This window comes from Eptatretus burgeri, chromosome 8 (genome assembly GCF_056783735.1).
Source record: "Eptatretus burgeri isolate ZD-2024b chromosome 8, Ebu_testis_v1, whole genome shotgun sequence".
NCBI classification, from domain to species: domain Eukaryota; kingdom Metazoa; phylum Chordata; class Myxini; order Myxiniformes; family Myxinidae; genus Eptatretus; species Eptatretus burgeri.
In genome coordinates, this window is record NC_140968.1 from 77504049 (window position 1) to 77521758 (window position 17710).

Here is a 17710-nt window from a genome sequence, read left to right on the forward strand (position 1 = left end):
CGAATAGAGTAAATTATTTCATTGTAAAGAAGGACATGCTCGGCTAATTCTTCCTGTTTGTTTGTGCACCACCGAGGAAGGTGGTGTTGTTCCCGATAGTGGATAGCATAGGACGAAGATTGTGAATTGCATGCATCTTCCTATCAGGCAAGATCAGGCAGGAATGGGAGGTAAGTGAGCAAAGAACTTTATAGCGCTTGGCACATGGAGCTGTAAACCACCGGCAGAGTCCGAACTGGTAAATATTGAGCGATGACGGCCCAGCAGCTGGGCTACCACACTGGAACAATGTTTATTCGTGCTGAGAAAGGCAGCAAACTATTGGTGGTGATGTCGTGTTTGGGGGTGCTAACCCCCACCCCCGGGGCATTGGGTAGCCAATTGCTTGGCCGGGCATGGGCTCGCAGGCATGCCAGTGGGGAGGGATAAAACTGGAGAACACACACGAAAAGCACAAGTGTGACTGTGAGTGAGATCAAACCATTTGTTGGAATTGAGCCCGGAGTTCATGCAAGATCTCCTGGTGTGGTTCAGCATGGGGACCGTGCTGGTGCGTGCACACAAAATCCTTGTCTGCTATCTATTGTTTCAGTATGAGTGTGTGTTGGCAATATATGGGATATAGTTTTACTGTGAAATAAGTTTGTGTCATTTCTCCTTTTTTAGGTTGGCCTTGTATGCTGATCAGTTTAGAATTTCATTGTCTTGACAACCCCTTCCCCCCTCCCCCCCCCCCACTTCCAGCCTCATCTCATCATTATTTCTCTCAATTAACCATTTTTTATTAGTACAGACATATCCACCATCTCATTTGATCTCTCCTGCACAGGAAATAATTTCTGCAATTAGATCCAGATTATGTAAAGTTCATTCCTTTGTAGATATTTAAATAACAGCGATAAAGAGCCGGGAATCAGTACGTCTCAGATCTTAACTAAATTGGCTCATCCTCGAGATGCTATCCCCTGTTGACAGTTTGGCATGAGACAAAATTGTCCAGATGACTGTATACATACAAATTCGAGGGAGATGGATGGACAAAGGCAAGTAACGTCCTGTATTTTAGGTTTAATGCTCGGCTAAAAAAGCTGTGTGGGTAATCTGTGAAGACTTCCGAGGGCAATCTGCTCAGGGTTTCATGATCTGTTTTCCTCTCAACCCCCCTTCACTCTTCATCATCTGTGGAGACTAATTGCCACGATGTCAGCAAGCTTGGTGTTGGTTCACACATCAGTAATGACATTACTAAATCCGTTTCTGTACCAACAGACATCTCCCCAAATGACAACTGTCCATTACTGGACCATGTCCTGTCAAACTTTTCCTCCTCAGCTCCTTAGACTTTTCTGATTATGCGCTCATCAAAGTTAACATTTGGGAGTTGGAGAACCTGGCAATGTGAAGAAGCATACAGCATTTTCGTAAAGTTGAAAATCAGATTTCTCCAGTCAGGACTGGTTTATCATCACATCAGCTCCTGACATTGTGATTGCTCCTGGAATTTTTACTTCAGCAGACTCCTTTCTCTGCTTCACAGGTTCATGTCATCCAACATTCAATTTTTCGGTCCATCATCTTGATTCTGGTATTCATGTGGGTAGAGAGACCATTGCAAGAAAACATAGTTGCATCATCCTTCTCGAAGTCAAGCACTTGCATATGGAAACATGCAGGCACTCCGCTCAGCTCATAGCCATTGTACATGAATGCTCGGAAGAGCCAGGGCCGAACAGGAGGCTCAGCTGTGATCTAAGTTATACACCCTCTCATCATCTTCAAAAACCTAGTGGGAGCTTTCAGGTCCATTAAATCTTCCCCTTCAATAAATTCCCTTCAAAAAGATAATTGTGCTCAACACTGCTTGGGACAAAAGCAAAGTTCTTAAAATCCTTGTTCATACAAAATTCCAGGGTCCCAAATATGTCTTCTTGTAACCCTCCTCCCCACTTCATTACAGAATGCTCCATCCAGCATGTGAACTGCTCCCCCCCTCCCCCCCCTCATGGAGAAGTTTCTCATCCATCTCTCATCATTAGACCTGGATGAGATAAACCACTGGACAAATACTTGGAACATCACTTTCATAACGCCGGCAAGTGACGCACACTTTACACTGTCTCCCCAAAAGGATCGGCAATCAAACTATCCAATCCACTTTTATGTTTCTGAAGAAGTGCAGCCCAAGAACTAATAATTGCTTCACCGTCTGTCATAACCTTTCGTGGAAGAATCATAAAAAACTAGAAGGGCACTCAGTAGAGTGCACACCTCCGCCTCTCAATGCCTGATCCAAAAGAACATATCTGGCCGAATACATTTTTGAAATATCATGCTATATATATATTTTTACAGCGCGTGCGCTGTATACAATTGCACCGAGTTTGAAATATCCCCGGCGTCATCTACCACGTCTCCGGTGGGTCCGGTGTCCCCCCGTCCCCCCCCCCACGTGCCTCAAGACAGCCAATGACGGCCGTCCAGTAGATGCAGTGCATAACCTCGACGGAAATGGCGACAATTGACGGAAATACCCGAGTATTTCAATGGAAATTTGTGAAACTAATGTGTTATATATGTGAAAACCATTTAATTTATTTGGCCCTGCCTCTCAACAGTGAAGAATCACTTTAAAAATTAAATAAATCTCGCATCCGTATCCGGATTCGGATCTCCACCAAAATTGAATCAATTCGTCCTTGTCACACACCCAACCTGTCCACCAAGTTTCCTTCAAATCCGTCCACATCTTTTTGAGATATCGTGCTCTATATCACTTTAGCACGATCTCTCAATGGTGAAGAATCACTTTAAAAAAATTCAAGCATCCGGATCCAAATCTTCACCAAAATCTCATCAGTTCATCTTTGTCACACACCCAGCCTATCCACAAAATTTCAACCAGATCTGTAAACAACGTTTTGCGATATCCTGCACACAGACAAACAAACAAACAAACAAGCAGTCATAGACTGGTACTTACGAAATCGTCAACTTGACCTCTGACCTTGTCTAATAAAAGCTGTCTCTAGAGAAGGTAGCGACGCAAACTAAAAGTTTCTACGATGATTCTGTACCAAACCATCAAAAATCTAATGTTTGACCTCACTGTGTCCTTGACCTTTGACCGATTTTGACCAAAGTCTAATCAGCACTAGCCATCACCCTCCTGAATCACATGGTGTAATTTGACATTGGTAGCTTCTTCCGTTCTCGAGTTATCGTGCCTACAAACAAACACACAAACATACACACACATAAACAAACAAACACACAAACAGATGACGGAAGTCATCAATATACTTACGAAATCTTTAGATTTCGTAAGTAACAAAGAGACAGAAAGGGGTGAAAACATAACCTCCTTCATCTTCGATGGCGGAAGTAATGAGTGTCAAAGGCGATTCTCTATCTGGGTTTTTTCCCGAGAACTGAAGCATTCCTGAGCCGCACTGAGCTCACCATCGTGTACAAGAATGACATATTGAGCTCCATGGACTGCCTGTTGTCTTGTCCACCTCACATTAGTCTTTCAAATGTGCTCACCCATACACACGTACAATTTCTTATACAAAGGCTTATTCTGTCCCATTCTGTTCCTCCCTGAGCCATCTTTACTCGTCTGTGTTATTCTTCTTTTCATCCTTGTGTACGAGTTACGAGCATAAGTGAGCATATGAAATAAATGAGCAAACATGAAGAGAAGACATCGAGGACATTTAGCGTTCAGCTTTTGTTTATATGTATTTGTGTGAAATACTGACATTAAACAATACTGTATTTGCAAATGAAAAAGTTTGGTATGAGAAGCAAGTCTCGGTGAAGCTATTCTGTCATCTTCTCGTGTGGTAATCATCAGCAATTAGAGCTTGTATTCAGTCTGTTGGACTTTGGAAAGATAAATTATTGTTCTCAGCTCCACTGTTAAGATGGAAGTTTGATCAGTTTCATTTTGTAGATTACCATTGCAGATTACACACCTGCAGATCAAACTGAAACAAATAAAAATACTTTAAAGAGCAGGTTTTGGGTTGCTGATGACTTCGCGTGATTCGAAGGTTGTAAGCACATTAATAAACGTGGGGTATTTATTTTCTTACATTTGAAACTCAAAATATGCTAAAATTAACTTTTAAGTTAAAACTTTTCTCGGTGAGCGAAAAACAAACCGGAAGTTGGCAATGAAATTGAGTGTTTTCATTCCGATATTGCCGAGGACGAGTCGGAAGATGATGGGAATTAATACTATGGAGTTTCTGGTCCTGAGCCATATAAATTTGAGCCACTTGCAAGTGCCAGAAAATGGCCTATTTTGTGTACAAGTGGCAGAAAACGGCCTATTTCGTGTACAAGTGGCAGAAAACGGCCTATTTCGTGTACAAGTGGCAGAAAACGGCCTATTTCGTGTACAAGTGGCAGAAAACGGCCTATTTTGTGTACAAGTGGCAGAAAACGGCCTATTTCGTGTACAAGTGGCAGAAAACGGCCTATTTCGTGTACAAGTGGCAGAAAACGGCCTATTTCGTGTACAAGTGGCAGAAAACGGCCTATTTCATGTACAAGTGGCAGAAAACGGTCTATTTCATGTACAAGTGGCAGAAAACGGCCTATTTCATGTACAAGTGGCAGAAAACGGTCTATTTCATGTACAAGTGGCAGAAAACGGCCTATTTCGTGTACAAGTGGCAGAAAATGGCCTATTTCATGTACAAGTGGCAGAAAACGGCCTATTTCGTGTACAAGTGGCAGAAAACGGCCTATTTCATGTACAAGTGGCAGAAAACGGCCTATTTCATGTACAAGTGGCAGAAAACGGCCTATTTCGTGTACAAGTGGCAGAAAACGGCCTATTTCGTGTACAAGTGGCAGAAAACGGCCTATTTTGTGTACAAGTGGCAGAAAGCAGCCTATTTTGTGTACAAGTGGCAGGACTGACTGTCCGGCAGTTCACATTGACAGACTCCACCAGACAGATTGGTTTGTAGATTTTCATTTTCTTGTTCGATGCATAAAATAATGTAAAGTTTGATTCGTCTGTGACTTGATATAATAATATTTTTTAACCCTCGAGTAGCCTGGTGTTGGCTCAGTGGTTAGGGTGGTGGCTTGGGATCCTCGGGTCCTGAGTTCAAGCCACGTCGGCCGCTGAATTAATACACCAGGGGGTTGACTCAGTCTGTCATCCTTCCGAGGTCGGCGAAATGAGTACCAGTTCCAGTGTGTGTACTGGTAGAGGGGCACTGCATCAGCGACACAGTCGCGCTTCAAGAAATGATAGCTACCCCGGCAGCTAAGCTGCCATACGACCACCACCAACCCTCTAGTCACTCAAGAGTCAGAAATAGAATGAATCAATAATGGACCCAAATATAATGGACCCTTGGTGTTGAAGTCTTTCTGACAGCTGAGCTTTACCCCAGCGAAAGTGATGATGGCGTGGCCGATGGGGAAGAGATTCTCAGCCGCGTTCCCCATTACGGGTTACAACGTACGGACTTGCGGATAGTGATGACCTACTCTATTCTAATAATTTCTCGATTTCTTATTCTCATTTATAGATAAACACAATGCCCCAATCCTTGAGAGGTGAGAGTGTGAGAAGATGAAGCAGGAGCCAGCTGAGGAGTTGAAGGCTGAATGGTGGGCACAGTGTCACGCTTGTTTTGAAACCGAGCTCACTCATTGCGTTGCCTTCGTAATCCTCGGCTGTGAAATGGTCACACAAATTACAAGTCTATCCAAAGGGTCCTCTTTACCCGTTTTCTTTGGGGGGAAATTCGCCCGTTTTGTTTGTACAAATCTTATCCACGTCCGGCGAATGTTTGATTCCTTCGGGAATCGGTGGGAGCGATTAGCCGTTTTCCAGCCATTTTCGCAAAACATGACGACACACGTACGAGACATGATGTACAAATATCCAAATAACTTTGTTCTTCAATAATTCAAAATAAAAAAGGATAATATAGATAGTTGCAAGCTCAAAATAAGCAAAAGAACGGCCCGCTGAACTGGACACTTCTTCAATGAGCGAGTGAGCGTCCACTTTGTTTTGGAGAACGTGACGTCACCATCCATATACGACACATGGCTGTTTTTTTCAACGGCCTCGAGAAATAACAACTTCGGAGTTAAATTTCATTAATTTTCGCAATAGTTAGGCAACCACAATAGTTTGCATCGAACTATTTAATGCACATATAATCAATGATAAATTTTCAGAACATGTTTGGTGACCTGCAACCTGCTCTTTAAACAAAATATTTTATTTTAAATTCAGAAAAGGAGATTTCTAGACTTGATAAAACACCCAACACTCTGCAGCAATGTGATTGAGCTTGCACGATAGCCTCGATGTGTGCACACTCAGCTCTGAGCTATCTAACCTGCAGCAGGATGAGTGCTGTTGTTGCACTGACATGGACATGACGCCACCTGAGAACATCCCACGCACGCGCAGGAAACCATTTCCTTGCTCTCTTCCATTGTGTGTCTCTGCTGGTACGATGTATTCACATGAGCAATCAATCAAGCTCAATCAGTTCTCAGAAACGACGTCTTGTATTTGGTCTAATTGTCCGATAATACTCTGAGGTACAATGGAGCGAACTCGAGCTGGGTTTAAATCTCGTTTCAGCAATAAATTGTGATTCCGGTGTTTCACATGTAGGGCAATGATTCATCAATGGGTACGCACGTCCATGGGATGGACGTTAAGCTGGAGGACCTGTCTGGAAGGACTGGTTGGTGGATAGTGAAGACCTAACGATGTCTTTTGTGAAAACGAAACGAGGTTGGTTATCACGAGACCCCTGAACAAATTCCTAAAATTATTGCACCCTCAGTCCAGTCTCATTACTTGTGTCAGTGGCAACCAGTCCAGAATTTGTTTTAGCCTTGAAGCCTTTCTCAACCCGTCGTGATAAAGCCCTAGAGCTTCGTGAACAGTTGTTTCATGTGAAGCCTTGTCACACACCCAAACTGTCCACAAAATTTCATCCGGATCCATACACTGGTTGCATTATTTCTGGAAGTGTGGCTGTGCCCCTGTTACCAGTAAGTTGGTACTCATTTTGCCGACCTCGGAAGGATGGTCGGCTGAGTCAACCGACCTGGTGATATTTCAACGGGTCGACAGGGGCTCAAACTGAAGACCCTAAGATCTGAAGCCAGCTACCTTAACCATTCAGCAAACACCAGGCTTTATGAACTCAAAATAAAATTAAAAAAAGATTTTTTTGAAAAGTTTTGTTTTGTTATTTTTAGCATTGCTTAAGTAAAGGATTTGTCAGTGATGAGACAAAATGTACAATGTAATCTTGGAGCTTGGGTAATAAAGACCAAGACATCAGAAAGGACAGAATCAAATAAAATCTAATAAATTAATCCCCCCATGTCTCCGATTCTCATTCACCCTTTTATATCTAAATCTGCACTTCATTTCGCTCAACCTCTACATGAGCAATTCTCTCACTCATTAACTCATTTGTTTCCATTCACTCTTCCAACCACAAACCTTGATAAAGCAGCTTCAGATTGTTCTTCAAGACTCTCTTTCACCGGTTCGTTCTTGGTGAAACTTGGGACAATCTCTTTGGCGGCAACACCCTGAAAGGAAGTAGCAGTAAGAAGAAACACCATCACATCATGTTACTAAAGAGGTTACTTGGAAGCATAAGTCAACTCAGGTGGTGGTAAGCCAAGGGAAACTTCAGATGTCCTGCAATACAAATGATTGACAGACTTCGAGGCTTCAACTTCTGACAATATATAAAACATAAGTATCATGCATGAGTCTCCCTGTCTGTGGTGCTCTGCCCAAAGGGATGTTAAGTGCTGCCAAAGCAGTCTCATAAGGATTACAATTGGTGATTGTCTTTTCATTTTCAATCAGTTAGCACAGGAATTGTGTGTGTAATTTTTTCAGAGTCCAAGTAAAAACTCGATTGCTCTTCAGGAATAACACGACAGGATATTTAATGTACACAATTAATGCTAGTAGTTGGCATTAGAACGAGTTTCGGGGGTCGTTGTCTTGTCCTATCTCTCTTGTCTTGTACCTATCTCTCATAGCTTCATGTCCATCCAAAGCCCTACACACTGATGGAATGCCCTGCATTAGAAGCATCAATCTAACAGTGTAAAGTCGTCGTGCGAGTCATTCCAGTTGCCTGGTATGAGTTCGGTGAGCCGGCTCAATACAACCGTAATGGTCAGATGAGTCGGTGGTCCCGGGCTGGATTATGGCCTTTCTAAAAGAAAACTAGGTTTGTCAAAGATGGCAGGCAATAACGCATGGTCGTCAAGATCTCTTCCACCACACCACATAATGCCGCCACCAAATGCACCCCGCCATCATCCTTGCTCCAGCTATTCCCGGGCTATGCAATAAAACTGTAAGGACCACCCCAGGTCGCTCCTACCATCACATGGCATTAAATGAACCACCCAAGATCCTGGAGCCTGAGCCCTAGTCCTCATGGGACCCAGCCCTTCCAGGCACTCTATCCCCTTCATGGGTGAGAGCTCACACAAGTGACTCTGACTGGCTGTTGTACCTCCCATCTGCATCAGTGAATGACCAGCTCCCTCTCACTCAGGCATGCTCCTTTGCAACAGTACACTCACCTCCTTTCACACTCTTTGCTGGACAAGATTGGGGACCTTACCTGATATAGCTGTTGTGCCTCCTCCTTCGCATCTTCTATGCAGCTCGCCATCCATCTCACCTCCTCCTTCATCATTCCCTCCTCATATACCTCCAGAGCTTTCAGCCTCTGGTCCTGGCCCTGCAAAATCACCATTATATCATTCCTCACAGTCACCACATGTTCCATAACCTCTTCCTCTATTTTCTCAAACTCCTCTCTGGTTTTGTCTACCTCCTCCTTTGCTCATGCAAACTCCCTTTCTACTTCTCCCTTCCCTCTTTCTAGCCACTCATCTATCTCCCAATACAAGTCTGGCGAGTCTCCTAAATGTGACCATAATGGTCAGCCAAGTGTGATCGCGGGCCGGATTACAGCCTTTCCACTTCCGATACCATACCCATGTGACCATCGGATCATCCAAGCTTTACGCTAATTAGTACCATCTGCCTCATCTCTAATTAGGCTGTGCGAAGCCGAGAGGCGCACAGTGCAGTCTTGATATACGGCGCGAGTCACCAACTCACCTGCAACGGACTTTCCTCAATTACCAATGAGTGACCACGATGACCTGAATTCCCCCAGGACCAGATATATTTAATGCAATAATGCAGCGGTCACAGGGAGGGAATGTACATGAAGCAACACTGTTAAATTAAATGACAAACAATCCCATTTTCCCCAACTGATACTCGTGGCCAGGGAACATCGACGAACACGAGCCTTAATTACCTTCGCCACCAAAGGTGGACGGAGGTTATGTTTTCACCCCTGCCTATCTACCTGTTTATGAGCAGATATCTTAAAAAGTTGTGGACAGATTTGGAAGAAACTTGGTGGACAGGTTGGTGTATGACAAGGAGGAATTGATTTAATTTTCGTGAAGATCCAGATCAGAATCTGAGAATGTTTTCGTGATTCTTCACCATTGAGTAATCGGGCTGAAAACGATAAATTGCACAATATCTCAAAAAGTTATGGACAGATTTGGACAAACCTTGTTGGACAGGTTGGCTGGGTGTGTGACAAGAATAAATTGTTTTGATTTTGGTGAAGATCCAAATCCAGATCCTCAGACGAGAATAATTTCTGAAGTAATTCTTCACAATTGAGAGATGGGGCCAAAAACAATGCACATCACGAAATGTCAGAGTTGTGGATGATGACAAAACTTGGTGGATGAGATGGTTAGATGACAAGAACAAACCAAATCGATTTTGCTTCTAGTCAGCAGATCCGGCCTATCAGTGGGATACAAAACAGGTACTGTTCAACCTGACGGAGGTATACACTCCACTGAGTGCCATTCCAGTTATCGATGCCTTGTCTGTGTCTGTCTGTGTATGTCTGTCTGTCTGTCTGTCTGTCTGTCTGTCTGTCTGTCTGTCTCTCTCTCTCTCTCTCTCTCTCTCTCTCTCTCTCTCTCTCTCTCTCTCTCTCTCTCTCTCTCTCTCTCTCTCTCTCTCTCTCTCTCTCTCTCTCTCTCTCCCTCTCTCTCTCTCCTTCTATGATGCATCATACTCTTCGCAGAGCATCATTGTGCCAAAGCAGCTTCCTGAGCAAAAGTTTTGCAAGGTGGTTTGCCCTTACTTGCCTTCTCAGACACAAGTTCCTCGATAATAAATCATCTATGTCTTAGGGCCTAGCAATCACACGACCGCAGAGTAGACAGAGGGAAACACAAGAGAAAGGAATACCATGTGATTCCTGGCGGGTCACTGCAGGATGATCGTGGTTCCGGACACTCTGCAGAGATGAATGGCTACTGCGTTCCATTGCTCTGCATGCTCTGAGGAGAGGCGAGGGCAAAGCCATGGCATGGCTCGGGCCAGATTGGAGTGGTGAAGAAACGCAAGGGAACTCCTAAACTTCTGCCATCGCTCTGCCTTGCATGGCCTTGGCCCAGTTTGATGGGTGGAGGACCGCCCCCTTCTACATTATGTTTTATAAGAATGGCGGTAATTGCTGCAGGTTTGAGGGAGGATGGTACCACACCATTTTAAGTGATTTATTAACTATATTGGTGACAAGAGGGGAAATGTCAGATAAATATGTTGGAATATGATCGAGTGAGCTAATAGAAGATTTCATCTTTATGACCATGGCAGATAAAGCAGTGAGACTAACCTCAACAAGGATGCTGAGGGATGGGCCAGTGTAAAAGGCTGAAACAGTGAAGGGGGTTAAGCAATTATTAGTTGACCTGGTTTTCTATCAGATTCCGGCAATTTTTGTTTTAAAAAAGATCTAAATGATGGCATAAGAAGAACTTAGCTTTCAGCGTTCGGCGCGAAATGCCATGGTGGGCGGAAATGACGTCTTTCGTTCGTTCGTACATGAGGGGAGCGTTTCTTGGTTTTTTTTCCGTCAAGCAATAAATTCAATGGTTTTCACATATATAACACATTAGTTTCACAAATTTCCATTGAATACTCGGGTATTTCCGTCAATTGTCGAAATTTCCGTTGAGGTGACGCACTGCCATCTACCGGACGGCCGTCATTGGCTCACTTTTGGCACGTGGGGGGGGGGGGGGACAACCGGGGACATTTCAAACTCGGTACAATTGTATACAGTGCAGCGCTGTAAAATGGTTACAATCCGCAGTAATGGGTACAAAGGGGGAGAATCAGAGGGCTTCAGAAGATGGTTTATGGTAGAGAAAAGTTGCCTAGGGTTATTGTCGCTGCTATTCATCAGGGTGGCATAGAAGGGGGATCAATCTGACAACTGTCGAAGAATTCTCAATTCCTCCTGTACATTTGAGTCATTTATTAAAAACAAACCTAAACTAGAAGGGCACTCGGTGGAGTGCATACCGCCGCCACATCATGCCTGATCCATGAGAATATATTGGGCCCAATGCATTTTTGAAATATCATGCTATACAGCACCATATCGTTTTTGTCCCTATCTCTCAATGGTGACGAATCACTTCAAAAATTCTAGTTGTCAGATCTGGATCCAGACCATCACCAAAATCGAATCATTTCATCCTTGTCACACAACCAACCTGTCCACAAAATTTCATCCGGATCCGTCCACAACTTTTTGAGATACCCTGTACACAAACAGACACACAGACAGATAAACAGACAGAAAGGGGTGAAAACATAACTTCCTTCACCTTCGGTGGCGGAGGTAACAAACAAACACGAACATATCGCTATGGAGAATTCAGAGGTGTTTCAATAAGCAACACAGTCTTCCTCTGATTCTGCAACACATAGATATTTGAGTTCTTATATAACATTCAGGGATAAGAGGGGGTGAGATCATCCAATGATATTTTGATCATCCTCGAGACAGAACGGCGCCAAGACTGCAGCCCTTTGGGTGCTAGGATGGATCACACGTGGCTCCTTGTTCCGGAGGTCAGCCCGAATTGAAAAGGTGAGGGAACAATTTATAATCTGAAGCTGACAAGAGTGCAAAAAGATATCTGGAATGAAGCCTCCAACCAGACTTTCAGATGCCAAAATAATTATTTATATATGAGAATCTCTTAACTAAATAAGATAAATGTTTGGTTACATAGATGTAAGATACAAGCTGTTTTTGAATACCTTTCTGGCAAAAGGTTATAACAATACATTGTGCTATATGCTAAAACACTTACTTTTTTCAGTAAATCAATCAAGTTTAATTGGCAACATTTTATCTTTTTATCACCCTCAAACCCATTATACTAATTCTGGAGAAACTTGCATCCACACTACCTTTAAGGTGGCAGAGTGAAATGACTTATGTTCTTTGAAACACTGCAGGTGGACAGTGAGGCCTGACTTTCTCCACGTGCGTTCAAGATTCCACCCCAGGGACTTCATTTCACGGAGATGATCAGTGAACCACGGGAATGAGCAGTGGAATATGACCTGATGGGACTTTTCAGGAGCAACATTTTCTAGGTTATCACGAAGAGTGTGGTTGTACAAGTCAACCATCTCCTCAAGGGCCATCTCGCTACATGCCAGCGAGAAAATGGAGCAAATGGGATCTGATAAGTCTGGGTCGAGAGATCTCAGGTTTCGGAATGGATACATCACCCTTCTACACTTCCTGATTTAACATGTCCAAGTACTGCCAGACAGAAGGGTTTTGAAAGTGCAAAGAAGGCCATTTGTGTTCTGCAGTTTTCAAGTTTATAATTCAATATGAACATAATAATAAAACAAAAAAAATAAACAAAAGTCAAAAAGATTGTAAAAATCGTATTAATTAAAGAATTAAAATTAAGAATTAAAAATTAATTCAGGAATTTACTGCCATTGACACAGTGTCCATCACACCACCCTGATCGAACACATTACATTAGTTTTTCAAGCTGGTTGTATGTGTCCTTTATGACATCCTTAAAAATAGTAAGTTTCCTGTTAGAATGATTTTCAACTTTGTTTGACTGCATGGCAGGCAGAGAAAGATAACTATCTCATAACTCTGCGCATGTGCGATCGGGACAAATTCAGAGAGAAAATACTGTTAGACGGCAGGTTTATTTTCCGATTCATGTTAAAAATATAACATTCAATTTAAATAAGTTGTTCCTCGATCATAAACTGGCATTTACAGACAGAGGGGACGGATATGAACCAATTGCTTAACCCCACTTTTCACTTTGCGTGCGTGGGGTAATAAATGACAGATTACAGAGGTAAGAACATTAAACATAGGCTCACTGGAATGGGGATTTTAGAACACCAACAAAAATTGTTAAACGAAAACCAATCATGAACACTTATCGTGTTTTCTGAATGAAACAATTAAACAGGTCAATTCAAACCATCCATGAATGTCTTACCTGAAGCTTTTGTTTCAGCCAGACCGAAGACATAACCACCAGCAGCAGCAGCAACAACAGCAACACAAAGCACCCGATTAGAATCCACAGGTTTGTGTTTTTCCAAAAGGGTACAAATTCTTTCTGTTCTTCAAATGAACAAAACCATTCCAGGAATGTTTTCTCCTGTTCCGAAGGAAAGCAAAATAACAATTCAAACAAGCTGGAATGAATTAGGTTACATTGATGGTCAGTGATACAAAGAACCCAAACGTGATGACAAGAGATGCTGAGAACACTTTTTTATTCATAACTGAAGAGATCAAACGAAACACTGTCATTGTTGAAGGAGGTTACATGGCGAGAATACCTGCAAAAAACATGTACAAATCAAAATTCACTGGATGCAAAAGTATTCAGCCCCTGAAGTCAGTACTTTGTGGAAGCACCTTTTACAGCAATGGCTGCTGTGAGTCTTTATGGGTAGGTCTCTACCAGCTTTGCACAGTGAGATGATGAAATCTTTGCCCATTCTTCACATGAAAATTGATCTAGTTCATCAATGGACTGAAATCTTCAAGTCTTGCCAAAAATGTTCAACTGGGTTCAAGTCAGGACTTTGACTGGGTCATTCAAGAACATTTATTTTATTTTTATTCAGCCATTCCAGTGTGGCATTGGCTTTGTGCTTCAAATTAATGTCCTGCTGAAATGTGAATCTCCTACCGTTTCAGATTCAGATTCATGGCTGACTCAAGCAGGTTTTCTTCAAGGATTCTCCTTTACTTTGCACCGTCTATGTCCCTTCTATCCTGACAAGCTTGCTCGTCCCTGCTGATGAAAAACAGCTCCATAACATGATGCTGCCACCACCATGCTTGATGGTTGGGATGGTGTTGACTGGGTGATGTGCAGTGTTCGGCTTATGCGAGACATAACGCTTTTAATTTAGACCAAAAAGTTCAATTTTTGTCTCGTCTGACCACACAACGTTTCTCCACATGCCTGCAGCATCACCAAGATGTTTTATCGTAAACTCCATACGAGCTTTTAGATGTCTTTTTCAGGAATGGCTTCTTTCTTGCCACCTGTCCATAGAGGCCAGCTTTGCGAAGAGATCGATATGTTGTTGATTGATGAAGACTGACCCTCATCTCGGACATAAAGCCTTGCAGATCTTTGAAAGTCATTGTTGGATTTACACTGACATCGTGAACCAGTTTCCTGTTTGCCCCGCTGCTGAGTTTGGATGGGAGACCTAATCTGGGTGGAGTCTCGGTGGTATGATAATCTTCCACTATGCAATTGAGAATCATCTGATTTTCTCTCTTAATCGAACTTATTCACATTTTATCTGCATTTTTTGGCTTTATCACTTTGGAGTAGTTTGTGAAGACTCGATATATTAACCCTTTAAACCCCAAGCTCCTTGGACATTCGGCTCCCCCACCCTGAGCTCCCTGGAGAAAAATCCAGCTGCTCAGGAATATGGAAGTTTGAATAGCTGTTGGTAAAACGGCCACCAGGGTTCAAAGGGTAAAGTTTGATTTGATCGCATCATGAAATAAGCTCAATTGGCATCAAAATGTGAAAACTTTGAAGGTGGGTGAATACTTTTGCAGGCCACTGTCTCTGAGATTTATCAAGCTGGAGAATAATTTTGTTTTTAATCAGTTTTTGTCAAAACGCTTCTAATCACAGTGAGATGGGATAATAGACTTAAAATCCGGGACGCAGCACATACATCCAGTCGTGTTGTGCATGTTCTTCAGAATAAGTTGTTTGAAATTGAAAAATGGACAAAAACATATGAAAATAACCTCAACTGAATAGCGATATCACAGTTCTAGTACGTTCCCTTGCTGTCGTGTTGTGAACATTTGTGTGCTTCGTGAACAACAAAACATGCAATATGAAACACTATCCAGGAGTTCATAAACAAGCACAATAACTTGGTTTAAGTGCCTTCCAAGCAATGTTATTCAGTCAATTGATATCCTTTGCAGTGTTTTTTTTGGACTTGAGCCTGTGTATGCATGGACAAGAGGTTACTACACAATGGATGGACAGGGAAAGCAATGGGCCATCCTATAATTGATACATCGGCTCTCTCAAATGAAGAGCAATCCATCATTCACAAGAAGCCGACTCACACTGTTCTTACCTTTTCAGCTGGAGTCCAAATGAGGTTGTACAGCCATTCACGGAAGGTTGGTTTGCGCTGGGTAAAGGGAGGAAAAACAAATTAACAGCACCAAATTACAAAAATAATTACAACGAAATGTTAGGGAATTGAATACACAGCGAACCGACCCCATGTCCATAGGAAAGAAACCTTGTCTTTGAGTTTTTCACATCAATGCTGCTGGCCTTAAGCCCCTGTCACACCTTGACGATTTAGCCAGCGTATGGCAACGGATCAAAATTTATCTAAAACGCTGGCGTACGCTGAACTTTTTTTTTCAGGTTTGGGCGTATATTAACGAATTGGGCGTATATTAATGAGTTGGATGTATGCATAACGTATTAGTAACCGACACAGAACGTTTCGATAATTTATAGATAACTTATACCAATGAATGCTTAGCGTGTTGTCGGCGTTCACAACTTATGCCCAACGATAGTCTAACTTATGCATAGCGCGGCAGAGTATCGCCGACGATCACGTGACGTAGCCTATTAAAAGGCTGCCGCTCAACGGTTCAAATCATAACGGCACCAGACATCTAAGTGTCTCAACATTAGTTACTTCCCTTGGCAGCGAACAGGTTAATAATATTTTGTGTTTATCTTTATCATCTTTATGTTATAAGTGTGGTCATGACCTTTGATCATAAATAAAAACAAAACTACTGTTAATTTTTATATAGAAAGTTATATACATATATATATATATATATATATATATATATATATATATATATATATATATCTTCTTCTTCTTCTTCACCTTTCGGCTGCTCCCATTCGGGGTCGCCACAGCGGATCAACCGTCTCCATTTCGCTCTATCATCCACATCTTCCATTGACACTCGAACCACCCACATATCCGCCCTCACCGCATCTATGAACCTCTTCTTTGGCCTTTCTCTTCTCCTCCTGCCTGGCGGCTCCATCTTCAGGATCCTTCTCCCTATATACTCCGCTTCCCTCCTGTGCACAGGTCCAAAGCATCTCAATGTCGCCTCTCTCACTTTGTCTCCAAACCGTCCTACCTGCGCAGACCCTCGAATATACTAATTCCTTATCCTGTCCATCCTCGTCACTCCCAACGACAATCGCAGCATCTTTAACTCTGCCACCTCCAGCTCCGCTTCCTGTCTTTTTGTTAGCACCACCACCTCCAAACCATACAACATGGCTGGTCTTACTACCGTCTTATATACTTTCCCCTTTACTCTTGCAGCTACCCTTCTGTCACAAATCACTCCTGCAACTCTTCTCCACCCACTCCATCCTGCCTGCACTCTCTTTTTCACTTCTCTCCCACACTCTCAGTTACTTTGGACAGTTGATCCCAAGTATTTAAACCCATCCACCTTCCCCACCTCAACTCCTTGCAACCGCACCATACCACCACCCTCCCTCTCATTTCAGCACATGTACTCCGTCTTACTCCGACTGACTATCATTCCCCTTCTCTCCAGTGCGTACCTCCACCTCTCAAGGCTCGCCTCAGCCTGCTCCCTACTCTCACTACAGATCATGATGTCATCCACGAACATCATAGTCCATGGAGACTCCAGTCTGATCTCGTCCGTCAACCTGTCCATCACCATTGCAAACAGGAAAGGGCTCAGAGTCGATCCTTGGTGCAATCCCACTTTTACCTTAAACCGGTCCGTCATTCCTACCGCACACCTCACCGCTGTCACACTGTCCTCATACATATCCTGCACGATCCTCACATACTTCTCCACCACTCCCGACTTCATACAATGCCACAACTCCTCTCTTGGCACCCTATCATAAGCTTTCTCTAAATCCACAAACACACAATGTAACTCATTCTGTCCTTCCCTATACTTCTCCATCAACATTCTCAAAGCAAACATCGCATGAGTGGTGCTCGTTCCTGGCATAAACCCATATTGCTGCTCACAGATCGTCACCTCTCTTCTCAACCTAGCTTCCACTACTCTTTCCCACAACTTCATGGTGTGGCTTAACAACTTTATCCCTCTGTAATTTCCACAGCTCTGTACATCACCCTTGTTCTTGAAAATCGGAACCAGTACACTTAATCTCCACTCCTCCGGCATCCTCTCACTTTACAAGATTTTATTAAACA

General features: G+C 42.9%; 1 protein-coding gene across 7 annotated transcripts in view; it reads right to left on the reverse strand.

The window, feature by feature from the left end:
- The window catches only part of LOC147022099 (ubiquitin carboxyl-terminal hydrolase 1-like), a 127125-nt gene that overhangs the window by 99166 nt on the left and 10249 nt on the right, over positions 1 to 17710 (reverse strand). For all 7 annotated transcript variants that reach the window (XM_085892685.1, XM_085892684.1, XM_085892683.1 and 4 more), the window contains exons 2-5: positions 15584 to 15640; positions 13441 to 13605; positions 8664 to 8783; positions 7511 to 7602 (exon numbers count right to left, since the gene is read on the reverse strand). In XM_085892685.1, coding sequence (XP_085748811.1) covers positions 7511 to 7602; positions 8664 to 8783; positions 13441 to 13605; positions 15584 to 15640 — 434 coding nt within the window. The remainder of the gene's footprint in view (positions 1 to 7510; positions 7603 to 8663; positions 8784 to 13440; positions 13606 to 15583; positions 15641 to 17710) is intronic.